This window comes from Phyllostomus discolor, chromosome 2, assembly GCF_004126475.2.
Source record: "Phyllostomus discolor isolate MPI-MPIP mPhyDis1 chromosome 2, mPhyDis1.pri.v3, whole genome shotgun sequence".
Classification (NCBI taxonomy): Eukaryota; Metazoa; Chordata; class Mammalia; order Chiroptera; family Phyllostomidae; genus Phyllostomus; species Phyllostomus discolor.
The window spans coordinates 211,563,350-211,590,415 of record NC_040904.2 but is presented as its reverse complement, the minus strand read 5'-3'; the positions used below and the strand labels follow the sequence as shown (position 1 = coordinate 211,590,415).

The 27,066-nt window shown below is 43.4% G+C and overlaps 1 protein-coding gene across 3 annotated transcripts in view; it reads right to left on the bottom strand.

Annotated features, from left to right (window-relative positions):
- Positions 1-6,781: 6,781 nt before the first annotated feature.
- TNRC6B (trinucleotide repeat containing adaptor 6B) overlaps positions 6,782-27,066 on the bottom strand; it is a 72,889-nt gene continuing 52,604 nt past the window's right edge. For all 3 annotated transcript variants that reach the window (XM_036019654.1, XM_036019653.1, XM_036019652.1), the window contains 6 exons: positions 26,444-26,590; positions 26,132-26,227; positions 23,519-23,743; positions 23,027-23,097; positions 19,995-20,134; positions 6,782-19,060 (listed from right to left, as the gene is read on the bottom strand). In XM_036019654.1, the coding sequence (XP_035875547.1) occupies positions 18,673-19,060; positions 19,995-20,134; positions 23,027-23,097; positions 23,519-23,743; positions 26,132-26,227; positions 26,444-26,590 (1,067 nt within the window). In that variant the 3' untranslated portion in view covers positions 6,782-18,672. The remainder of the gene's footprint in view (positions 19,061-19,994; positions 20,135-23,026; positions 23,098-23,518; positions 23,744-26,131; positions 26,228-26,443; positions 26,591-27,066) is intronic.

Genomic DNA, 27,066 nt, shown 5'->3' with positions numbered 1-27,066 from the left:
AAACGGAAGCCTGAAGGCTGGAACTTCCTCCTTTGGGGCGGGACTTCCTCCACTTAGTCCCGCCCCCGGAGCTCCGGGAAACCTGGGCGTTCAAGGTTGTCGAGTTCGCCTGCTGGCTCGCTAGTTAGGGTTAACAAGTTTCTCTTCGTTTACAAGAAACGGATTACCGCTTCATAAATGATTTAGTTGCTCTGTGCCTCATTTCCCCATCTGGGAAAAGGTACATTAAAACTTGCCTTTAGGATTGCTGCGAGGCCCTGTCTAGTGTGGTTCAGTGGATTGAGGACCCGCCTGCGAACCAAAGGGTTGCATTGCGGTTTGATTCCCAGTCAGGGCACGTGCCTGGGTTGCGGGCCCGTCCCCAGTGGGGGCCACGTGAGATGCAACCACACATTGATGTTTCTCTCTCTCCCTCCCTTGGTCTTCCCTCTAAAAATAAATAAAAATCTTTTTTTAAAAAGATTGCTGCGAGGATTGAGCAGCAGGTTGACGTCTGGACACTTAGCCTGCTATGTGTTTGCTGTGATGATGATGATAATTATCACCTACCCACCCCACCCCCACTCTTACTGCCTGTCTGGCACTGAGTGCAGTTCTGAGGGAAACGAAGATGCCTAAGATAAATCAGCATTTATTGAGTTCCAAGTGACACCTTGCAATGAAACTGCAGTTTAAAAAAAAAAAAAAAAGACTCCAGCAACTACTGGAACTAAGTTTCAGAAGCTGAGTGACATGCTGAGGGTCGCCCGGCTTAAGAGTCCCCAGTCTTAGCCATTAAGCGGTATAGCTCCCAGCACCCACCATGCCAGGTCACACCATGATCTGGTGAAGGCATTCCCCCGTTCTGGAACACCTCTCCTCAGGAAATAAGGCCAAGTCCAGAGACTATTCCCTGATGGTCCCGCTCTCTGCTCTGGTTGGCCAATAATAATAAAAGCCTCTAACGTTTATGGAGGTCTTAACTAGGTATCACTGCTTTGCACAAATGATCTCATTTAATCCTTGTGTTCCTGAGTTGTTCAGGTATTAAGTAAAATACTACAAGTAAAGCCTTTGGTGCAATGCACAGAGTAAGTGCTAAATAAATACTAGCCATTATTATGATCACAATTTGCAGATAACAAAACAAAGGCATGGGCAGGTTGAGTATCCAGTTTGCTCATGTAGAAGCGGAGTGCTACTTGTTAATTGCAGGCAGATAGGCTCTAGACGCTTGGTTCTTAGCAGCTCCAAATGTACCCTTTCCTTGGTACTCCAAAGGTACCAAACTGCTTTAAAAATTACTTATTTCTGAGCTTCCCACTAAAAACAAGACCTCCCAGGGAAATTCCATTTGAATTCCCAGCTTTTTCTAGTAACCATAATATTTCGGGGATATTAAACATTGCTAGTTATAGATCTCAAGTCTTCAAGATCTTGTCTTTAATACTAACTTCTTTACCTGTCATCATTCCATTTCTGCTTTCATTTATTCCAGATTCACTCAAAAGCCTATAGGCCACCCCTGTAGTGTTCTCCTTGCCCAGCCTGGAGATTTCATAGATGATGAATGACCTACTGCTTCTTAGGCCTCTCTCATAATTTTCACCAGAGAATTTGCCTTTCCCGTTGATGGCAGACTTAGCATGGGCAGTCTTGATAGCCCATTTCCCTGGCACCTAGCACAGGATCTAGCATAGTATGGGTGTTCAATAGTGTTTCCTGGATGAATGAATGCCAAAAGGAGCCTAGCCTAGCAGGAGAAATAGGCCCACAAGCCAAGATACTAGATTCTAACACTGTACTTCCTCTCCCCCAACCTCTGTCACACCTCTTCCGTGTCCTCATTCCATGACTTCTTTATACCTCCATCTGGAGTCCAGAATTAGCAGCCAGAATTGACTGCGGCACCAATTCCAGAATACCTTGACCATTAGAGAGACCCATCAGTCACCTGAGTTCATCACCTTGGTCTTCTTCCACCTTCCCTCTTGAGAGCTGCAGAGGATTTGTTTGAGGGTGAGGGCAGACAATTCTGGGAAGATGAATTTACTTCCTGCAACTTCCCACTCTCTGCAGAGTGCTTCATTGCTTTGATGAGCTGTGACGAGTTTACTGTTCTCACTTTCCACTGTGACGATTGCAAACTCAGCTGTCTTCTGAGCCTTCCAACCCTCTCTTGCCTCTCTGCTTCACTTGCTGTTATTTTTCCTCCACAAAATAGAGACTTCTGCCTCCAGCCTTCTATCCCTTCATGCAAGAAACTATCTTGCTTTTACTTTATATGGATTTTTCATCTCTACAGTTCTGACTCCTTTCACCTTTGATTTTTAAGAAATGCACACAGATCGCCCTGACCAGTGAATGTGGGTGGCTCGGTGGGGCATCATGCCATGAAGTGAAGTGAAAAGTCACTGGTTCGATTCCCAGTCAGCGCACATGACTGGGTTGCAGGTTTGGTCTTCAGTTGGGGTGCATGTGAGGCAACCAATCAATGTTTCTTGCCCTCTCTTCCCTTCTAGAAATAAATAAAATCTTAAAAAAAATTAAAACGCATGTATCTGCTACTATGGAAACACCTTCACTTGTTCTTGTTCTATCCCTAACATGGAAATCTCTCTTTCTAGCTGCCCCTTCACCAACCATTCCTGGCACTGCAAGTTATTAGCTGACTTGGGCAATTACTAAATCTTTGGCACTTGGTCTTTTCACCTGTGAAATATGGCTGATGAGCCCCAGGTGTGCATTAAGGTGCAAAGGAAAGAAGAGATGCTGATTCCCTAGCTCAACGTCTGGGACTCCTGTATTCAACAAATTTGTTCCTCTTCAGCTTTATTCCTTAGCACTGCAATACAACTTCCGGTGTCTCCTTCAAGCCGCAGTCTCACTGATTACCAACAACATCCTCTAATAAGCAAATCAAAAGGCCTTTTTCCATAATATGTTTGCCTATATTTGCATAAAGAATCTGTTAAAGGCTATGTGTCAGGGGCACATGCAGGGGATATGAGATGAGACAGGATAAAACTGGGAGCAAGCTTCCCAATGTGCATCTTAAATCATTTTGATCTTTGAGCCAAATAGTTTTTCCTTTTTCTTCCTCTACTAAATCATCCCTCCTGGCTGATTGAAGTATTTGGCATTTTTGACAATCTCTACCTCCTGCTTTGCAATTCCTCTCCAACTGCTCTTTCTTCGATGACCCTTCTCTCACTTCCTGGAAAAGGAAGTAGTGGGAGTTTCAACCCACTTTTCCTCCCCTTGAAAACTGCTTGCACACCTGCAAGGCTTACCTTCTAAGTCTGCAGGCTCTTCCAAGTTCTGGTTCCTGATCTCCGAAGACACTTCCAGCTGGTTGTCATCGTTACCTAAAGCAACTTCTCTAATTTTACTTTGGCAACTCTCTTGTGCCCTAACTCATGAACAGATTCTCTGTTTTTTTTTTTTGTATCTATCCTCCTGTTTTTATTTCAGGCTTTAAAAATATGTAGTTTCTTATATAAAATCTTGATGTAGCATCCTGTTACCCGTTAGGATCATTCATTTCACCATGGTGCATACTCTGTGCAGGCACTGTATTAGGCAGTGGGGTACAATGGTCACCTGATGAGATGAGAGAGGACAATAGGTGAGAAGAGAGGGAGGTAAACTTGGAAAAGCACATGGTAGCCAGACCTTGAGGACCTTGTTGGAAATATGGGTATCTGGTGGTTTTATTCTAAGCAATATAAAGCCACTAAAAGGCCTTAGGTTGGAGGATGACTTCATCAGGTTTTTTTAAAAAATACCATCCCAGCTATTACGTGTAGACTGGACTGGGGGCAGGGGAACTGACGTGAATGCCAAGCAAGACCAGAACTGACAGGCTTCACGATGGACTAAATCAGAGACGTGAAGCAGCTATGGGCTTGAATAGTTGGGTGAGCGGAGGTGTCATTTACTGACATGGGAAAGAACAAGGAAGTAGATTTGACAAGGAAGGTGGAGGGATTTGTCCACTAGACTTAGAGGTGGATAGGCAATTGGGTCAATTAGGTAGACCAGAGAGATCAGGAGATCAGAAAGGCCAGGGTTGGAGCTGAATGAACTCATCTGGGGGTGCGGGGGGGCAACATGACAAGAAAACAAAATTCAGGACTGAGCCCAGGGGCACACCGAGATTTAGAGGTCAGTCAGAGGACAAAGGAGAGTAAGAGAGGCCGGTGCGGTGGATATTGCTGCCTAGGATTTTAGCATGCAACAAAGGAGGGTTTGGGTGTGAGTGCTGATGAAATCCAACACTCAACCAGATAGAAGAGGATGAAAAGGGGGCAGGAAATAAAGGAACATATTAGACATAGAAGGAAATCCAGGAGCTGTGATATCAGGAGGCAAATGGTCATGTCCGGTGGACTAGGGGCAGCTCTTCTACAGGAATGACGGATGCAGAAAACACATTGGGAGAGGTTCAGGAGGGAGAGGACATTTCTCCAGGGGGAAAATGGGACAGTAGCTGGTGAGGTAGGAGTTAGAACATGAACCCCAAACAGCTTGGGATGGACTTGAGCATGTTGACTGGCAAGGACCCCAGCTAATCACAAGAAGAGAGAAGGGCTAATGGAGAGTTAAAAGTACCCAAGGGGGCAGGATGGGAAAGGATCCCAAGCCCTGGAGGAACCTGTGCTCACAGGGGAAGCACCTCTCTCTGCTCATGGTTGGGAAGCAGGAATCAGGGTGAATTTTTCTGATCCCTGCAACATTCTGTGTATTAGTGGACACACGGGATGCTTGTTGCGTACTGCCAAGGTCTCAATGCTGGCTGGTTACAGTACATTTATAGGAGCCCCCTCCACCCAGCGATGCTGCTTTTGGGTGCATTTTGGATAATAGGATTTTTCCAGAGTGGGGATTTTGTCACATGTAGGTGTCAATAGCAACCATGTTATTGAAATTATGGGCTATAAAATCTAAACTGGATTAGGAAGTGAGAAAAAGGAGAGGGATGATGGATTGGAAAAAAAGGAAAGAGGCCAGTGTCCTGGAGTTGTTGATGAGATCATGACACAGCCAAGGAGTGGGAACCAGACGTTTGGGAAGACAGGAGGTCAAGGTCAAGAATGCTGGAGTTAGTGATTCTGGAGAAGGGCCAATTTTGGTGAGTATGGGAGTGTGTGGCTGAGGTGGTCTGGAGGAAGGAGTGTAGAAGCCTGGCTTTTAGCACAGATTTTCTACGCATACACTACAGCCACCAAGGGAAAGGCAGAGCATGCCACTGAGGAGGGCTGAGTAAGATGCTCAAGTCTTAACCGCCACCTCTAATTCCTCAACACATCCCCCCTTCACCACTGGTGCATTTTTAATATGTCCAAAGTTTTTGTTGATAAAGCTCTTCATAGTTTTTGCAATGTCAATTTCTTCAAGAAAAAAAATTAGCACTTATGCCATGGCAGGGTGGTCAAGTTGGTTGGAGCATCGTCCTGATGCACCAGGGTTGCGGGTTTGGTCCCTGGTCTGGGCACACACAAGAATCAACCAATGAAGGCACGGATAGTGGAACAAGTTGATGTTTCTCTCTCTCTGGCTTACCCTCTCTAAAATTAAAGAAAAATAGCACTGATTTCTAACAGACTGGCTCTCAAGATGTTTTTGAAGCATTCACCTCTTCTCACTAATGCTTCCCAAGAGTTTATCTGAATACTATCTGGGTTCTTCACATGGCTGAACCAGTTACTGACACACATTTCAAATAAATAAGTGAATATATGACACGCTTAGAGCGGTGCCCAGCTCATAGTAAGCAGTCAATCAATGTTACTCCTTATTAACCGATTAAATTATTCTGAGCTGCAGCTTCTCCATAAAATGGGTTTGCTATCACACAGCATCATCCTGAGAAGTCCGCCCAATACAACAATGCCTGGGAGTTGGCAAGTATTAGTTTCTCTCCCTTCCTCCCCTTTGCCATTCTAGAGGTGTTCCATAATCACATGTCTTAACAAGTCTTATTTTAGCAGCTGACGGTCAAGCAGCCGCTGTTGAGGTGGGGAACACCTCCCCTTCAGGAGAAGGCTCTGGCGCCCCTCGGCAGCATGGCGGCACTCAGGCGGGCAGGGAGCGCCCGGTGGGTGTTTTCCAGACAGAGCTGGCTGGTTCCCATCCCCGGGGGCAGCAGAGGTGGGATGCAGTACAGCCCTAGGCGGGAGTCTCGGCTCTTCTCTCCTCTAGGGCTCTCACTCCAAACGCAAATAAGGATGAAAACGAAACAACAAAAGGCAGAAGGAGAGTATCAGTTTCTCTTTGAGAATGTGAAACATGCACTGTGGCAGGCAGCAGGAGCGAGGAGTAGAAGCCCGCCACCAACCTGCCCACAAAGGACACACCGAGGCAAGACAGACCAAGTGGAGGCTCAATGCAGACGCTGAATTTTGGCTCGCTTTTAGGTGTGGAGCAGGGAGAGAAGGGAGGGTAGAAAAAAATATAAACATTCAATGAACAAGCAAATTAAATTTGCAGAATAAAACAGGAAACCACAATAAATGCTTAGCAGCCAAACACATTTATTAGTCTTTTTTCTTTTTTTTTCCAGGAACCCAAAAATATTTTGTAGTTATAATGTAAAGCAACTGAGTTGCACATAATACAATCATATCTTTCCAAAATAAAATAAAATAAAAAACTAAACGAAAACAAAAATAAGCCGTTTAAAAGCCCCCAAAAAACCCTTCAGAAAACTCTTATATATGCATTACATCATCTCTCAGTTTTAATGAAATGACGAAGACTTAATTCCTTATTACTCAACCTGTCACAATCCAATAAAACACCCCCCTTTAGTTGTTTTTTTTTTTTTTTTGCTTTTGCTTTTTTTTTTTTTTTTTTGAAATCCAGCATGAGAAATACAGTACCTGCTATGGCAAAAAATACACATAAAATGCAACTTTTCAGCTTATTTGTACATTAGTAGAGTTTAACATTTTATTGTTTGTTTTTTAAGTGAACCAGTGATTTTAAGTACCACTATACTAAAGTAAAATAAAATACAGAAAAGGGGGGCCCAGCCTGCCATGCAAGTGCACCTCTAAAGTGCCTAGTTTCTGTGTCCATGTAAAACCAGTAATATGAGGAACAATTTCAACATATGGGAGTTTGATTAAACCTCTATGCTTAAGAAAAAAAAAAAGACAATGCCATATCCTTCCTTTTCTCCCCTCAAACTTCCTTGAATCACATCATCCACTTTCTCTATTGCCCACTGGAAGAGAGGAAAGAAAGCCACCAAAACAATATTGTAAAAGCTATTTCAAGTATAAGAAAAACAAAACACTTCTAGGTAACCTGCAGAGAGCATCAGCGTTGTGCAGCTATTCGGTCATGTTTACAGGTTCTGTTTCTGCTGACAGTGTTTCAGATGAGAGGATTTTTACTGTACCTTCCTGTTACCTGTTTGTGTGCAAAGTTGGAAAGCTGCCTTTGAACACTCCAGCCTCTTTTTGATGTCCTTCTCTGCACCTTCTGTTCAGAGTGGGCAAGGAGAGAAGTGAAGGGAGGAGGCTGGAGGAAGGGAGCAACATGTCACCGGTCACTGAAGTGGGTTCTCCGTCTCTCCTCCTCTGCACCCCTCCGGTCCCCTCACCGGTCTTGCTCACCGTCAGTGACTAACTCTCACTGCAGAGGTTCCGTTATTCAGTTTCCTGATTTGGTAAGGATGTATTTTACTCTGTAAACATAGCCCCCTAGGATTATGGAACCCAAAGCAGCATTTACATCTCCATCTAAGTGGAGAAAGACAAAATAGTCCAGAAATCTCTCCTCAGGTTGTTTTTGTTGTCTGTTTTTGGTTCTCAAAACAGGGATGGGTTGGAGGTGGGCATGGAATTTGAAGTTGTAAGCAAATAGTGGAGAGTTAGGAGCTGGCACAGCTGAGCTCTTGTGTCTGCCTTTTCCCCTCTCCCTCCCAGAAGGGACTTTTTTTTTAAACCTATTAAGAATGTTCCTGCCCCTTAAGTCATACTGAGGTTAAGGCCAAGGGTGCAGAATCTTGTGCACGTGTCTCTGTGAGCACATTCGTGGTGCATGCACCATTTTTGATGTCTTCTGTGAGATCACTGGACACACTTTGGTCACTGGTACGTGTGCAAAGGATGGTGGTGGGGGAGTGAGCGTCCCAGGAAAGAAGTGCAGAGATCAGCAAAGCCCTTTGGGAGGATCACAGAGGGACAAGGTCAGGAAGAACTTCTGATGGATCAGAGGACTGATAGAAAAAGAATCTCCAAACAAACAAATAAAATCCCAAGGCTGATAGGGCCCAGATCGGTGGGTGGTGAATGCACGTGCATTTATAATCAAGCTTCTTCCCCTCCAAGGAAGTCGTCATGTACAAGTCAAAACTAAGAAGGGCTTCTTGACAGATGCCCGGGTTCGTCTTTAAGACTGGGGGTGGGGGTGGGTTGTATGTGAAGAAACTATTCAAAATGACCCATTCTGACCCTGCCTTGAAAGTGGCCAGCCAAATCTAGGAGAGCAGTAGCTGACAGGTCCCTACAAGCAGCATTTGTTAAACTTTTGTCCCTCAACCTAATGTCAGCCAAGCCTCACGGAGGGGCAGTGTCTGAGGGTGCACATGCCTCTGGGGGCAGTTGTTGCACATCTCAGATGAGTTGCCTTGTAAGTAAGAAATCAACACATTTTCAGCCTCTTGCAGCGATGAAGCTGTGAATTCTATAGCATCAAACTGAAATGCCAGGGACTAATTCCCTTTGTGAATTACAGAATGCTGCTAACTCTGTGTGTGTGTGTGTGTGTGTGTGTGAATCAAGAAAGGTTGAGAACTCAAGGTCTCCAGTGGAAAACAATTCTGAACCCTGAAGGGGATGGATCTTTCTAAAGGAGAAACTCAGACAGTCCCCATCCTGGAGCTAGAAGGCTGGAACAGACGGCATCTATTCAAAAGGGGCACCAGACACTGGCCTGCCGCTGTGGACAGGGCTGCCGAGAGAACACCAACCCACAGTGCATGCCCACGCCCTGACCTGTTCTGTGTTCTCTTCTGCAACATGAAAGAATAAAATTGAAAACTTCTGATGGCTTAAAAAAAAGAGAGAGAGAGAGAAACATCATATTTTAGGGTTACTTTCACAGCAAAAAAAATTATAAAAGTTATCCTGCTATTTACATGTTCATATTTTCAAAAGGATAACCCACTTTTGTCAGAAAAGGAGCGGGGAAGTCAGGGGCTACACTGCAGGGGAAATGTACCTCGAGGTATTACTTTGTGTTAGACAGTTGAAACGTCAGGATTTTAATTTTTTTTTTGTTTTGTTTTTTTGTCTAAAGGCAATCTAACAGATTGAGACCCTGATAAGACCGTGCCCGTGCAGCCTCGCCTGGGCACAAGGAGACTGTGGTCAAGTCTGTAACTTGTTACAGTACTGTGGACAACAACAAGAGCTGCCGCGTGGAAACACTGAACACAGGCAGGACGATCTCTTGTGCACGATGCTGCGTGTTGCGAACAATGCCTAGGCCGGAGCAATGCAGGTGCCGAGAGGCGCCACAGGCAAGACCCACAAAGGAATTCTGTGAGGACAAACAGAAGGCTGCAGGCTTTCCCGGGTCAAACACCTCACTGCTCGCTAGCTAGACACAGCTTAATAAACGCCAGGGAAGAGAGAGATCACGTTTGGCTGAGGGGTAGTGGATGGGGAAGAGAAGCCTTTTTTGCCTGCCAAGCAATAGTCTTCTTTCCCTTAGAACAAGACAGTTTCCTTGTAATTAAGTTCACTTCGAAGTGACTAAGAAGGAAGAACAAAAAATTAAAAAGGAGTGAGGAGGAGAAGGGGGAGGAGGAAGAGGTTTCTGGAGTTGACGTAAAGACGAACTTGAAGGTCAGTACGAGTGAGGCGTGGTTTCCTGAGCTTGAAAGGGTTCTGAATTCAGGAAAGGATGAGTACTTTCCCCCAGGGAACACGGGGGGGGGGCTCTGGGGCCCCTCTGTCCCACTGGGTTAACACTGCATGGCTAGGATGGAGGATCCTGTACCACCTTGGTTTTGCTGGGCCACCAGGCCTGCCAGCGACCACAGGAGGACCCAGAGGTCTCTGCACCTCACTGTACTGACCTTACTGCTGCTTGCTCTCACCCCCCTTCTCCGCCAGGACATGGGATACCATGGACACAGAAACCATAGAACAAGATGCAAAGCTACTTCCTTCCTCTTTCTGCCCTCTCTTCCCCCCTTTTGCAGAATGCATAGTTACAATTCACGTTAACAAAATAAAGCAATGATGACCACATATGGGACCTTTTTTTTTTTTTGAAAAAAGAAAAAAAATCCAACAACCTCTTCTTAAATTCAGTATCAAAATTCACATTTGCATAATAATACATTTCAAGGCCATTAGAGAGGAATGAGAGTGAAGCTCGAGAGCGAGAGCGGCAGCATCTCTCCTCCCTGTGTCTTCCTGAATGAGCTGGAGGAATCTTGCGGGAGGGACTGGTTTCCTCTTGGGGAGTTCTGAGGAATTACGGAAATGGCCCTTAGCGTTCACTTGATATCTCTTTAGAAGATCAGGAGTGGGGAGAAGAGGCGGAATCGTTTGAAACAAACAAAAACAAATGAAGAGACACTGCAGGTTTCTATGTGTAGCTATAATAGTTCTGAAGAAATAAAATATGATTTCAGGTTTTTCTCTTTCCTTTCTCAAACACTTCCATCTTACGCTTTCAAAAGCCTTTTCCTTCTGTGTGTTACCCTGTTCGCATAAACAGCAACGTGAAGTGACTTCCATTTGGGGAAGCAATGGCCTTCTCGGGACACGGACGCTGGGGGTGGAAGGGTGCTGCCAGCTCTGCACGCGGGAGCTGGCCAGCGCCTCCTGGACATGCATGGATGTGTCACAAACATCACCGTATTTCAGTTCTCCAGTGCTTACAGAAAAACAAAAAGTAAAACCACCACACGAGCACACACACACATACACGAAGAAAACTAGGCAACGCAGATAGGTAATTCTACCTGCACTCTCGGACTAACCTGGGTCTCTGTCACCTGTGCACCGTCACCTCACTGCCCCCTCTCCCAAGCCCCAGAACTCTTCCACACAACCCTACACTGTGCAATATTGATGCTAATGAAAACAACAGCTGCCCCTGGAGACTGCCAGGAGAGACGCTGACTTCCCTAAAGTCTAGGAGGACCGCCGTTCTGTTTCATCCTAATGGATAGCTTCTTCCTAAAGCAGACGGTCTCTGTACTCACAAAGGCACGTTCAGATCAGAAATACTACACTTAAGTAAATAATTCCTTGGACAAAATTAAAAAGGGGGGTAGAGGTGGTGTTTTAAACACATTTATTCTAATTTATCCCGAAATTTCTGGCAAGAAGTGTATGCTGAATGCACCACTTACTGAGAAAATATACTACCTTTAAAAGGTACATAACTTCTTAAATGGTTCCAAAGGTTTTTCCCCTTGGCTTTGTATAGATACCCCTCTTTTTCATTTTTGGCGAACACTTGTAGGATAACTACCTTCCTCTCCATAAAGCTCTGCTGTAAGGCTAGTCCTGTAAGGCCGCTCCACCTCACCTCCAGTCACCTCTCACACCCCAGCCCTCCGAGAGGTGCGCACACCTTTCAGCGGCCCGAGGAGGAGGACTGCCAACTGCAGTAAGAGGTCCAAGAAAGCAGGGGAGGAGAAGGGAAAGAAAAGCACTTCATTTCACAACTTGGCTACAATATTGTAAGCTACCCTCACCACTTGTCTTTTGCTGCTCACCATTAGATGTGAAAAGGAATTTCACTTTTTTAAAAAACAATCCCAACTTCTTAATATTGCCTTGAAATGGGTCAATTACAATGGGGATTTTTTTTTTCCAAAGCAGTGATTTTTAGTTTGAAATCAGAGTTGAGGCACACAATGCTTTAAGGAAACACTTTCTTTAAAAATTTTAAAACAGAACATCTCTTGTCTTTATCGGACCTTCCCCCTCCCAGGATCACAACAAGTGTTGGCAGAATGAAGAACCAATGATGGAGTCTTGCAGAGACCCCGTGGTCAGGGTAGTACCGTTTTTCCTGGTGTGCGGTTGGTTTCGCGTTGAAAACAAACTCAGGTGTGGCGCTAACTGAGAAGGGGAGTATTTAAATTCTGTGAGGCAAGCACTGGCAGTTCAGGTCACTTTTGCTATTTCTGGTGGTGGTGGCAGGTCACTACAGAGATTGACAGCTTCAAAACCACTCAAAGCTTAGAATACTTGGTAATTACTCCAGATCCAGTCCGAATGACCACCTGCAGGGCAGCACGGAAGCCCAGGTGGTGGGGAGGCACGGTCTCCGGACCAGTGCCCCTTCGCCATCCTGGGAATGCTCATGGCCTCTTGTCTTTGGCAGTGTGGGTGGGGAGGAGGCGTTCTGAGCGGGGCAGGGAGGGCCAATGTTTGCTTTTTAAGTTACTACATTGTTTAGAGTTTGAAGTTGGTAATTATTTCAAATCTAAAGAATGCAATACCAGCACCTCCTTTGTCAAATTTAAGGTCAAGAAAACACCACCATCAAATGGGGACCACCTCTGAAAATACACACGCCTTTGGCACTGGTCATAAGCCTACAGATCACTTCACAGCGTGTGCTCTAACCCTGGAACTGTATGTAACAGTTTATGATTTTTTAATAGATTGACAATGTCCTTGACAACATCATGGATATCTGCTTGTTTCCAGACTGTGTGGACACCCTGCACTTGCAGATGAGAAAGCAGTGGGGGCGTGGCAGGGGGTGCAGCGGAGGGAAAGAGCAAGGGCGCCCTATTTTCTGTCTAACAGTTGACAATTCACTGTATACACACAGGCTGGAGTATTTTCATCTGCACTACCACATGCAGCCTTGTTGTGTACTCACAGGAGGGCAAACAAAGAGTACGAGTTCTTTTTGCAGTAACACTAAGAAGCGTAGTTAATGCATAGACGTGAAGTATGACAAAACTTGGCAAAAACACTGGAAAAGAAAAGTTTGATTTAACCAGCTAAAATATATATATCTCTACTCCTAGCTAAAGACCTTATAGATAATTAAAACAAAGGAAAAACCCAAACCCCCCAAAATAACCTACAAAGTGTCATATGTTGAATGTGAACTCAGAGGACGGGGGAGAAGGGAACCTTTTCTACATAAAGACTCAATTGTTCCCTAATCTTAGAGATGGCTGTTACAGCCAAGTCTGCTGAAAACATCCTGTTTACACTGCAAGGAAAACAGGCTTGGCCTAAGCAGTTTGCTCAGCACACAGACATCTTCATTCTGTTTTAAGAGTCAAGATGCCAGAATATAAAAACTAAAATGAAAAAGTACACAGCATCTGAGGTCGATATGGAATCTGGCTGTTAACTCCACAAAAATTGCCCCCTCTTCCCACTAGAGTGGAGAAAGTGAGAGTGAATATTTGCAACTAGTTAATAGCCTGTGAAATTTTAGTTTCTGCTAGATGTATTAGTAAAAGCTCTTCCAAATTCTTAGGAATTTCTCTTCCTTTTTTTGTTGCATATCTTCTATACCACATTCAACCCACAGGAATTTGGAAGAACCAACTGCTAATTTACGCTACATTCATGTCAAAAGAGGTGGGAAAGTTCTTAGAACAGGAGCCATAGTAATAGGAAATCAAACTGCTATAAATAAAACAAACTGAATGGCAGTCAATGGATCACGTTGCTTACTGGGGGACACTGATGAAAGATTTTGGTTTGGAATGCTAACTTGCAGCACTGCTAAGTTAACTTCCATGAATGTCGTAAATGAAAAACATCAAGGACTAGGGACTGAGGGATCAGAGATGCCACATCCACTTCTCACAGTGTCTCGGAGATATGAACTGAAATTAGGTCATGGCACTGGATCTCAACTGCCAGCAGAGGCCCCCAGTCTGACGGAAGACATCCCTTCCCCTGCTAGTGCTCCTTTTCTTTTGGCTATTCAAGTGGTAGACAGACGCCAAGTTTGTGATGTCTGAAAGAAAGACACCTCCAGCCACTAGTAATCAAACGTTTAAAGAAATAAAGGGAAACTAGTAAAAATTGGAAATTCAAATTTACATGATCAAAATGTTTATGAAAACCTGTGTAATGAGAGGTGACCAGCAGGCCTCTGTGCACATGCCAGAATGTGGTGAAGAGAAGATGCTCCCACATAATTTTCTAAGTGGTTCAAAGACACCTAACCTCTCAGCAGACACGGCTCCTGCCAAAAAATACCATGGAAAGAAGAGTTTTTCTCTTCTATTACATCTCACTGTATCCTGTTCTTAGGTCACTGCCAACCAATAAAGCAAAGCTTCCAGCAAGTTGACAAAAAAAAAAAAAAAAAAAAAGTTGGGGGGCGGAGAGGGGTTGATGGGAAGGGAGGAGACAAAGTACAAGAACAGAAAAACACGAACCCCTTTCTATTGGCCCAACACAGAGAGACGGCCCAAATCACTGCAGTTGCCACGTGGATGCACCTGGAGAAGTCGATGCACAGTAGTGGAGGGCAACAGTACAAGGAAGGGTCTTGGCATTCCACGTTATCAAGACAGAAAAGCGCATGTAACTTCCTTGTTTATTTATTTATTTTGAATGTAGCCCACTGCCTTTGGGGCCTGTCCAGAAGCACTCCAACTTCCTACACGGGCAAGTACTTTAATCTCCGCGGAGTGACCGGACCACCTGCACACACACGCGTGTCCCTCCTGCTCAGGATGTCTGGGTGTATGTACGAAGGCACTAAAGCGGTTTTAGAGAAATTGCAGGCAGCAACCCCACCCACTCCCTTTACCTGTTGAGCGGGAGTTTCTTTCCCACTGGGAAGCTTGGACGTTTAAAAGAAGCTGTGGTCATGCTTAGGAATTCTGACCCCTGGCCCCAAGAGGGAAAACAAAAGGAGAATTCGACATTACCAAAAACTGAAAGGAAAACACTCCACATCTCCGGCTGAGGGATGGGGATAATTAAGCAGCAGATCTTCAAAACAGCAATTAGAATGAGCACAACAGTAGCTGGGAGCGAAAAAATTAAAATCACTTGTTTCTTATTAGATTCTTCTATTATTTTCTCCTCCTGCCTTAACAAATGGAGGTAAGACAGACATTCTTCATTAATAGAACAGCTGATAGATATTTTTCCTCTAGTAATGCCTATATTTAAAATTTGTTCCAAAAGTTATTAACCTATATTTCCTAACTCTTTACATAGATTCTCAGCAATCCGACTGCACTATTTTACAGGTTAGGGTTACTTTTTTTTAAGCAATTGTTTCTTTCTTTCTTTCATTTGTTGGTAGGGCTGGGGGACAGGGAGAAGGGTTCCTTAAAAAAAAATTAGTAGGGGAGATTTCAGTTCAGTCTTAAATGGAAAGGAACAAAGTGATGGAATTCCCATTTATATACACCAAACACTCTCCCGTTAAATAACACACAATTTCAAATGAATCTGTGATAGAGCTCTGATGAAGCTCAATCCTTCTCCCATATTTTTTAAGATAATGAATTTATCTGTTGCTGCTAAATTGATCATATTTAAAAAATATTTCTTTCTACATGTTTTAAAATGTGTGATCCCCAGTATGACAATAATGTTTGGAGACGTTTTTACATTTTTTTAAGTAAAAATTGTTTAAACTTTTTGAAGTTTCAGGAACTTGTAAAAGTTTATTAACAGGAAAGAAACAGCCATCTATCTAGGATAAGATACGGTTAAATAAACCATCTTCAAAAAACTGGCTTCCTACCCTAGAATTCCTGAGAATGCTTGCAAATTTTAAAGCAGGAAAATAAATGTTAAAAACAAAAACAGAAAACACTGTTAAATGCTCCCAGAGTTAGTCTTCATCTAAAATATATATTTATATGTATATATATATATACGCACTTTTTGGTCTTTTTTAAAAGTTTTTAATTTTTTTCCCTTTAAGCTTATGATGGAAGAACATTTTAGCTTCTCATGTTTATTTTTATATATTTCAAATCCCTCATTATGTCTTGTAAACAAGAGGGGCTCTAGCACCCGGCTTTCACCGTAGTATGGTAAGGAACTCAACTAACCCATAGTGCAGGTCAAGGAACCCAGAGGCAAGAAGGGTGGAGGGCGGGGAAAGACACGGCAGGAAACCAAGAGCGGCAGGGTCGCTCCTGGCTCTCAGGAGCCTTGGGGCACGCTCCTAGCCCAGGGACACTAAGGTTGAGCCTTCTGCAGATGTCTGAACACAGCTGCTCTTCACCTGGAGGGCACCACACGACAGGGTTTTGCTCCACACACAGAGAGCAGCCAGTGGGGGCTGGGAGGAGACATTGTGTATGTGGGCAGAGGTGGAAGGGGCATGGTGGTGATGAAAACCGGAGAGCAGGAAGAGGGCACAGTTAGTTTTCTACAAGGCATCCGACGGGACCAAACCGATGCTGGAAACTCAAGTTTGACCACCTACCCATGAAGGGCTCATAAAGACTTGTATAAGAGAATGCTCACTTGAGTTATGCATGTCAATCTCTTTTGAGGCTAGGTTTATAATCAACAGGGTAAGCCGAGTGGACTACAGAATTCCCATTCTTTGTCTCACAAAACCACTTGAATGCGTTTTTGCCATTTCCTATACACACCCACCCACCCACCCACCCACACACAGACACAAGCTAAAAGCCAGATACATTAGGCATTGTTGTATCCTTCACTGAAGACGCTAAATTAGAAAGAAAAGCTCCTTTGTCCTCACTAGCAGCGAGTCATGGAGGACAGCAGAGGTCTGCTCCCACCAAGGGCTGGAATGGGCAGGTGTTTGCTGGTACAGAATGTCGGCACTTTATGTTAAACAGTATAATGCAGATTGGGATGTCCACACAAGTGCTAGCACGTTACCGGCATACGCCCCCTCCCCCCACCCCACCCACCATCTGCTCTGTATAAAGGGGTACCCCTTCAGGGCTGCTGTAACTCTCTTCACAAAAAGCAGTTTGATACATTTTGATTCCAACATAAGTACATACACGTTGGTGATAACTGTGGATTAAAAGTTGCCTCCTATTCGGCCCAGAGTACTACTACATTGATGCTTAAAAAATGTCTTTAAATATTGAAATAAAAAAAGCAACATTACAAGGAAAAAAAAGAGGTCAAAACCAAAAAAAGGTGCAATATTTAAAAGTCTTTGCTAAGTTATACCTGCCTAAGCAAAACCACGTACACAGGAAATACACAACACAGAAAAACAAAAGGAAACGCTTGAAGTACACACTGGTTTAAGAACATTCGTTAAGTAAACGTTTCTGTCAGTGATGGCCTGGTGCTGTAACACGCCACGGCCTGGCACAGGTAACGCTCAGCAAGAAAAGAGCAGAGAGGGAGGAGCTGCGGATGCTTTCAGGAGGCTGCTCACAACTTACTTTTTTGTTTCCATAAAATTAAAAAGAGAACAAATAGAAATAACTGAATTCAGCATTACGTGACTTTCTGATGAATTTCTCATACCCGATTACACAAGGAAGGGGGAACACAGTTTTTCTGCTTTGGAGACACCACATTATTAAAAACTATCTCATCACCTGTCCCCATTCAAAGTAACGAAAAGGCCTGCATGAAACTTAACAGATACTCAGATGTGCCTAGTGGCCACTTATTTAAAAAAACAGAAATAAATAAACACACAGATGCTCCAAGAGGTACCTCCTACTCTCCTAATATTTTGGACTTGGCAGTGCTCCACTCTACTGCTAGGTCAAAAGAAAAGCTTAGAGAAACTCACTTGCAGATGTGAAGGAGCTCACTGCTTTCATCATTAAAGAGCATTCTGTTCACCTTAATGCAGCCCAAAGGAGTTGCTTTAGTAGCAGTGGCTCCTCGTGCTTGTGTGTTCTCATAGTTAAAAAAAAACAAACAATCAAAACTAATAAAAGTAAAAAGCAGATGGCCGGCCAGCCAGCCTGCGGACTGTCAGCAATGCAGCTTTCTGAGAAATCAGAGTCAGGGAGGAGGAGGCGGAGGCAGAGGAGGACACAGGCACACACACACACAGAGACAGAGAGAAGGATGCACGCGGATGCACATGAACACACGTGCACACACATACCAGAACGAGCATGCCTGGGCAGTTACATGTGCCAGAACACACTGGTATTTATCAACCAGCCAATCACAAATGTTTTCCTTTTTTTTAGGTTTTTATGTTTTTGTTTTTAAAGTGAGGCTCCGTCAAGTCTTCCCTCCCCCCACCCCAACAATTCTTTTGAATTCCCCTCCCTCCCAAACATGGTAGACCTAAGGACGGAAACACACCCAGTGCAAACAAAGTTAAAAAGCTATTTTTTCAGTATATATGTTTCTTAGCAACAACTTCCATATAACATGAAAAAAGTGAAAAACTAGAAACTAATTTTTTTAATTTTTTTTGTGTTTAAATTTAAATGGTATGTGTACTTGCTTCACATTGTCTTTCTAGGTTGGCGTTCATGATTCAAGTATTTCAAGAGTGATATGTTCTCTTTTTGGATTCATATTCCAAACGAAAAAACTGAAGATATAAGGGAGGCAACTATGTGCTCAGACAGTCTGTCAATGACCCACCTTTTTTTCTCTCTCCGTTTTCTTTTTTCCTTTTAAAAATGTATTTATTGCAAGTTGAAAAAAAAAACGAAAAGGTCAAGTTAGTGCTGCTGCTGTTCCAAAAAAGGTAACGAGGTCAGAGTTGAAAGTTCTAAGTTCAGATTGAATCCGACCCTCCTCCCAGAAGGTCACCAGGTAGTAAAGGAGCAGGGCTGCCCATCCTATGGGGATCTTCCACAGTTGGGACTCCCCACAAGCTCGAAGAATAGTTTGGGGGCCCCCACAATGAAGCGCCAGCAAGATCGGCCCCACTGCTGCCACCAGCACTGCTGCTCCACTGCCCGAGCCCTGTCGACCCACCGAAAAGATTCAGAGCAGGCCCGACGGGATCTGACTGGGTCTGGCCGGTCTCCAGCGACTGCCAACCTGCTGCGGGTGCACTCGGGGTTGCTGCAGGTGTGGGGGGCTGAGCTTGTGCCAGAAAGCGGCTAACTTCATCATCGGTGGCAAACTCAGCCAGGATGGTAGTGTTTCCCAACACACACCTGGAAAGAAGGAGAGGGAATAACTACAGATTTGAGGAAAATACTAAAGTGCACAAGGGACTGAGTATTTTGAATTCTCATTATTTCAAGTACAGTCCTTTGAGTACAAGCTTCCACATTCCCTGGATACTTTTTAAAATGCAGACCCTCAGGATCAGAACCTGTGTTTTAACCAGGCTGCCAGGTACTGATCTAGAGCAATAAAGCAGATATCCAAAGACTACTGCAGGATACTATAGGTCGATATCAACTGGTATGTGAAATATGTATGTCACGAATAATGTCATCTTTTTTCCTTTTCCCCGTGGAAAGTACGAAAATCACTCATCAAGCAGCAAGGTGACCCAGCTTCAGACACCTGGAAATGCTGCTCTGTCTCAGGGGCGGGCTCACTGCCTGAGCCTCACCATCACTTGCTTGTTCTGTGTATAGCTTTTTACGGTGGCAGCTGCAGCCACAGGGAGTCAGGTCTTTCCTGTCCACCAGTTTGAGAGCAGCAGGGAGGGGTATGGCCAGAGTCTGACCCAATCCCACCTACTTCATGCAAAACTCCTGCTATCTACCAAGGCCACAATATTTCATCATCACCCACAAAGAAGCCAAAGTAAGCAGTTAGATACTATTATAAAAAGTGACAGTAATTATGCTTTCACATTTTCATAAATATTGGCTTTGTTTTATGGTACTTAAAAATTTACTCACTACCTCACAAATTCTTTACTTGTAGAATTCTGATTATTGGCCTAGGATAGACACAGGACAATCATGCTTAGGCAGATAAAGATCAGCCACCTTAGTACCAAACAAATGCTTATGTGATGATGGCATTTTGGGCCTGTTCTCATGCATCTTTGTTTAATTAAGCACGTGCTAGAATACTCACATGTGCATCTTCATGCATGTTTGTCTCAGTGAGCACAGGATGGATACTCACATGTGCAGTGCAGTTTGGGCCTTGGCCGCCTCCTGTTTGGTGCTGTATCGGATCAGGGCGGTGCCCTGGGTTAGGTTCAGATGGAATGTCAGCAGTGGGCCATGCTGCATGCAGATGGTTCTCAAGGTTGACCCATCAATCTAAGGAGTAAGGCATTTGTGAGATAAAAACTAGAAGTGGGGTGTGAAAGAAAGTCAAGTGACCTTTCTTACATATGACGAAAGAAGGGTTTCTGGTTTATAAATAATATAGCACAGTGTCAGCACTAAATAAGTCTTAGAGGGATAAATGAAGAACTCAAAGCAAGGAGAATGCACTGAATATACAGGTCTTAAAGGGAAATTTAAAGATAGTCAAAGCATTGGCTTGAGATCGAATGTGCCCATTTTGCAAATAAAAAAGTTTGCACAAATGCAGCTCAAAACAAAACCGTATGATTTAACCTGTGGTCTATATTTTTTAAGAGGCAAACAAGGACCTATATATTTTTAAGAGGCAAACAAGTGAACGTAAGGTAATTTGTAGAGGTTTAAAAAGTGGAAGTAAGCTAGTACCCAAATAAGAGTTTAAGAAAACATGCAAAGTTCTCAGCATCATTACTAATGTATTCTTACACCTCCCAAGTTAAAAATTGCACAAAGAGAGAAAAGCCACAAACAAGCAAAGCACAGCTAACCATCTGATGATAGAGTGTTGACTGCTGCCCCAGCTCACAGACTATTCTGTGTCCTTTTACTCCTACCCTGGCCATCTCAAGACCAGAGTATTTTGCCCTGGATGGTGTGGCTCAGTGGACTGAGTGCCAGCCTGCAAACCAAAGGATCACTGGTTTGATTCCCATGCAGGGCACATGCCTGGGTTGCTGGCCAGGTCAGGTCCCCACTAGGGGGCGCACAAGAGGCAACCACGCATTGATGTTTCCCTCCCTCCTGATGTTCCCCTGTCTCAAATAAATAAATAAAATCTTAAAGGAAAAAAAAATCAGAATATTTCTTCCCACTTCTCTGTTCTCTGCTGCCTGCAGCCAATGGGACCAATGGCTGTAGTCACTCACCTTAGTCAAATTCTCACCACTAAGATGTCCAGTGATTGGGGATAACTGCCCTCACCTATGACTCAAATGAACAAATCTATTTATTCACTCTAATTAATTTATTTGTATCAAAATCTTAACTACATTTATTTAAGCTGCTTAGTCCAACATTTCAGTTCATTTCTTTGGAAGTGAAACAGATGACTGTTGGAATAGCCTTCAGAAGCTGTGCTACTGGCAGCAGCAGTGGAAACATTCTGTGGTTTCACCATGGAGACCCCGCAGGAAAAAACTGGCAGTTTCACCACAGTTCTTTATAGAAAATGATTGGAGAAACAGCTCAGTGTTGTTTTTAAAGTGACGTCGGACTACAGAAGCATACCAGTGTATGCCACTAGTGACTTGTCAGGATAGATGTCTTCCAAACAAATTTTAGGTGATAAAAAGTAAATTTATCCAGGTACCAAAGATCTGACCTTGTAACTTCCTTATAAGGTACAACTGAGATTAGTCTGCTATTAGGTAGTGTTGCTTTTCTTTTGAAATTAATCAAGTCTTTCTAATACAAACACAGCCAACCCCTATATTCATTTTATATACATATACAGGTGTCCTTACTATTTTTCATGTTCTAAAACAGAAGTGAACAGCTGGTTAACTTGCCCAGGCTCATTTTAACACCGTGTACCCCCTATCTCATCCTAACCACATTACACCACTACACCATGTGACTATTTAGAAATAATGAGGCAGATACAGTTTTGAGGATGGTTATGTAAAATCTTCATGTTTCAATTAACTATTACTTAAATAACCTTGGGCTTTTAGCTGAGTTATTGTACATACAGGGATTAAAAGCCAATTCAGACTCTTCCTCATGTTAAACCATATTTAGGAAACTGCCTTCCTCAACATGTTCTATGAAATATAAGCCCTGGTTATACCCCCTACATATGGGTTCACAGGGCAAATAAATTTAGGAGAAGCTGTATTTCCCCACAGAGTACATGTGGCATATTAAAGAATCCAAGATGTCTCACAGTGAAGAAACCTGCTTAATTTTATTTAATCAAGTACATAATCCAAGCATATTAGGCCAGACACCTATTAACATCCCATGGGAACCACTCTGGAAAGTGCTAGCCTAGTAAAGTGTACACAAATCTGTTTATCAATTAAACGCTAGGCTAATCATTCTGTGTGTCAAAGGCAGGGGGGCATAACTGACCCCATTTAACAAAGTGTTGTAAAGGTTGTACTGTCAAGTCCAAATGAAGGTTATGGGCTAAGTTTCAATGGGTTCATTTAACTTCACTTGAATGTTCAAGATGCTGCTGCAGCAAATACTTCAGCTGTCAACAACCAATGTGAAGGGGAGGGTGCTTTGGTACAAATGAAGTCCCACCATAGTACAAACCACCCAGAGGGCATGTTCTGATGATGGAAATCAGTAATGCCATCTACAGAAAAGAGGGTTAACAGAGAAAACATCAGAAGTACCCATGGGACATTCGACATTTAAGCTGTGAGACAGACACATCACTTCTGCAAAGATAGATGGGTGATTGTTTTTGAAGCAGAAAAACAGTTAATATTGAGCCTCAAGTCTTGGATACCTAACACAAAAATAGGTAACATTTGTGTGTGTGTGATTAAAGCACTTAAACATCCATTTCCCACTGAGTTCCAGATTCTGACAGGCAGATCTACACAAGTTGTCTCTGCTAACAGAACTCACCAGATAATACCGCTGCACTCTTACTATCTTATAAACCACATACATTAACATCACCACAAAGGAAGGCATGAAGCTGAGTGGCCAACATCCCCCATTCAGCAGTAGGCTTCGGGCCTTGAGTGGGGAGACCCACCCTTGCAGGCTGGACCTCTTTGCAGTGACCAGAAAATAAACAAGCTTTCATATCTGCCCACAGTTCCCAGTTTCTCTCCCTTAACACAATTAAGTCTTATCTAGAAGATCACAAGAAAGCACGATTACCTGTGGAGTGAGATTGTGAAGGACCAGCCAGTAACTAGGACGAACTGAACCACCATCACTCCAGGTAGAAGCTGTAAGCAACCAGACAAAAGATTAGGAAGAGCCATCAAACAATTTAAAAAGAGGCAAGAGTGAGAAACATTTTCATACAGTGTACATGCTGCTTCTCTCCTTTCACAAATCATTCTTTTCCCCCCTCACTCTGACTCTTACCTTGTCACTGGATAGCCAGCTCTCTTCTCCCAGACCCAGATCCCCACACACTCGCATGCCTTCTCTACAGCACTTTCCTCCTAGTGCTCTCACACTCTGCCATTTGTCATCTTACTCCATCAGCACCCTGGGAGCTCTTGGGCCCCTCTGCTTTACACTGACCAGGACAGAAAATGTAGTTTTCTCTCTTCCGAAGACTTTATCATGTCTTTACCATCTGTACTAACATCAGACCCTTGTGTTTGAACGATGGTGCTCCTTTAGGCAGATCATCCTCACCTGTGGCAAGCCGCGAGTCCTGTGTCCCCCACCCCCTGACTGATCGGGGTGCTGTGCTGCTCCAGGGAGATGATGGTTTGGGGTTAGTCAGACCAGGAGGTGGGCGGGGCAGCGGTGTAGTGTTCCTTGAGGAAATATGGTTTTTCCACATCTTGTTGGAGAGATGAGTGGGGTTGTGTCCTATGGGATCTGGGGACCATGTTGATTTATAATCAGGGAACTTTGCTATAAGAATATTGAAGAAGGAATAAGGTTAATTAGACACAGTCACTTGTCACCAAATATACATAAATGTTAAATATATACACACACATTTAAATTCTAAAAATAGTAAGTGCATATTTCAAAGCAGCATACAAAATAATATTGTTCTTTGAGCTTATTAAATATAAAATTTTCAATGACTACTACTCAGAACTGACAAATTAACAAATGGACTAAAGATTTAATAAAGTAACTAAATCTCTGCTTCCTTAGCAAAATACAACCTGAAAGGGAAGATTAATTCAAGGCAAGTACTCCTGAAGCCATTAGTCTTATTGAGAACAATGTGAAACTGAGTGGGTGTTCTATAAATACTTACCAACTTACTGAAAAGTGTATTAGAAAACGACACTTTTCTCGATCCAGAATATTAGATATCAATATTCAGACAGATTTTTAAAACACAGTACCAAAATATTCAATAAAGGCTTATCATGCTTTAAGGGGCTACATCAGTGTGTGGGTAATATAAACAGTTATTCTCAGTAACTTCAAGTTCAGATGGGAAGGAACGGATGAGCAACATAACTGGTAACCCCAGGCAAGATCATGTATGTTCAATACCCAGAGGAGAAAGACAAGGCTGGGCTATCAGCAAAAGCTTTGTAAAGACAGATCTGGAAGGATTTACATAAATAAGTGGACTCAGAAAGCCTGGAAAATATAAACCAAGTTCAATTTAAACACTTTCTGTACCAAATGTTTCCCCTCAATTCTGGTTGAACAACATTTCCCAGGGGCAGAGAGGTAAAAGGAGGCTGTACAGGCAGCCTGGGGACTGATTAAAATACTGTCAGGAAATCTGACAGGAGATTCAGCACGCAGTGTTTAAAGTAGGGTCGAAAACCTGGATAGAACAGAAGACACAGGTAAGAGAAATGATGGCAGACTACACCACTTGGAGCAAGGGGAAAATAAAGAGCAAAAAAATACTGAGATTTTGTGACTTAGTGACACACGGGAGCATCACTGAGAAAAATACCTAGTTTAGTTAAAAGGAAAGATGATTTTGGAAGTGGGAAAATATGTGTTCGGTTTTAGACATATTTAGGGCAACTGTTGAGTCACCTCTCAGGCGAATGTCGAACTGTAGACAAAAGATAAAACAGGTCAACCTGAGATACGGGCAGTTTACAGGAATGAAAGAGGTAACAGTGAGTTTCACATGTAAAGGAGGAAGTCCTATAAATGTACAATCTCAGGGTAGTGGTTAGAAATAGGAAATACTGAGCTGGCTCCTTTGCACACTCACTCAGACCTGAGGCAAACTGTATCAGCCCAGTGGACCTCAGTTTCACCTACAAAGTGGAGACAACACCGGGACCTCCCCAAAGACTCTGGTGCAGGTACGATAAGAATTCATGCTGATTGAGGACACATGCACAAAGCCAAAGGGGGGCAGGATCAAGGGTGGGAAGCAGGGATGGCTGGGGTGGGAGGAGGTGGTGCGGAGTAAATGGAGACAACGGTACATGAACAACATTAAAAACATGTGGAAAAATTGAAAAATTAAAAAATTAAAAAAAAAAAGAAAAGAAATTCATGCCGAAGTGCTTGGCATGCTACCTGGTTTACGGGAGCTTTCAATAAATGATAGATTATCATTACTCTTGATATGACTCACAGGTGGAAAGAAAAAATAGAAGACAATTTGTAAGGCTATTAACCTGCAGTGTCTTAGTAGGTAGCTAAGGATTTGTTTTATTTACTTTTGCTAGACAAAGAACAGAAACCTTAATGACTTTAATGGCTTAAGATCCAACTTTTGCAAGACCAAAGTGCCAATTACTAATGATTTGTTTACCAATCTGTAAGGCCTTGTGTTCAGAGACTTCAAAGGCTCTATTACACCCATTAACTTTTCCATTCCCTCTTGTCTTCCTCCCCAAACCCCTCAAAACAACACAACAAAACAGTAAGGAACTCAACAAATGTAGGTACAATTAATCAAGGTCCTCTTTTTTCCCTCTGGCCATCTCACCTTAGCCTTTTGTAAATGGAAGGAGTTTTAGAGAAAAGCCTTAAGAATAACAACCTGGACTTCACTGGCTCTTCCCACGGTCCTGGATTCCCTTGGCAGACTGGTTAAGAGGAAAGCGCTTGGGTCATCAGGATATGATCTCTGCCCTCACAAGACCCACGACTCCCTGCAATTATGTCACCCTATGCCTTGTCCTAAAGCTGTACGTGTCTCAGCTCGCCTCTTGGAGACCAGAAGCTCCTGGAGGACATGGCCGACACAGGAGTCACGTCTCCAAAAGTATTTTTAAAGAAATAAATACCAATTTCCTCTGTAAAAGGGAATCTGAAAAGGGCTAACCAAAAGGAAAAAACAGGTCACACTCCTACCTGAAGTGCTATGAACGTTGGAAAAGGAGTTGTCAGAGGCACTGTAGGGCCAGGCACCAGGTGAAGGCAGCGAGGTGTTGAGGGAAGAATTAGACCCTTTGAGTGGCAGATGAAAAATGAGATAAAAATATTGCAGATAAATGTCAGTGTAATAAGTGGAACCTTTAAGTACGTATTTTATTTAACTTTCAATAGAAGGGAGAACACAATATATTTAAAAAATAAATGTGAAAAGCTTTATGTTCTTATTTTCTGGTTAAATTACTTGATAACAGCAAGTCCATATACGCAAGGGATGTGTGACTTATTCACCTGTGGTGTTATCCCGCAGAAGTTGGTGGTCAGTATCTACAATAGGAGATGTGGCTGTACCCCCCAGCACACTTCCTGGGGTGACATAGGGATCAGATTCAGGGTCAATGTTTTGGATACCTTTCCATGGCACTCCTGGTTGGAATTCTGAGAAAAGAAGAAAAAGTATGGGAGGTAAGAATTTGTTCAAAAAATGGTAAAATAGTTACTTTTGATAAGAAATGGATCTGTAAGAAGTCTTTAATTTTAGATTTTCATAATGAATTTGTAAAAAAAGTCAGCCTGAACATATACTCTGCCAGCAGCACCTTTGTGTTACCACAACACGTCAGCCCTCCCCTGTCTCTCTACGGCTGTGAACTTGATGCCAGGGCTCATTGGTGCCTGGCCCCAGAACCTGCTCTTCCTGCTCCCAGGGAAACTCGGTCTCGAGGGCAGGGAGGCAGGGTTAAGTAGTCTGGTGCTCATGAGACCTGGTCAGCCATCTAGGACAAGAGCTGGGAGAAAATCTAGGTTGGAGATCCATAACTTCTCCCATTTAACTTGCAGGAAATTGGCCCTGACACACAAGGAAACCCAATGCAAGTGACCACTATTGTATGGAATGTGCAGGGTTAACTGGC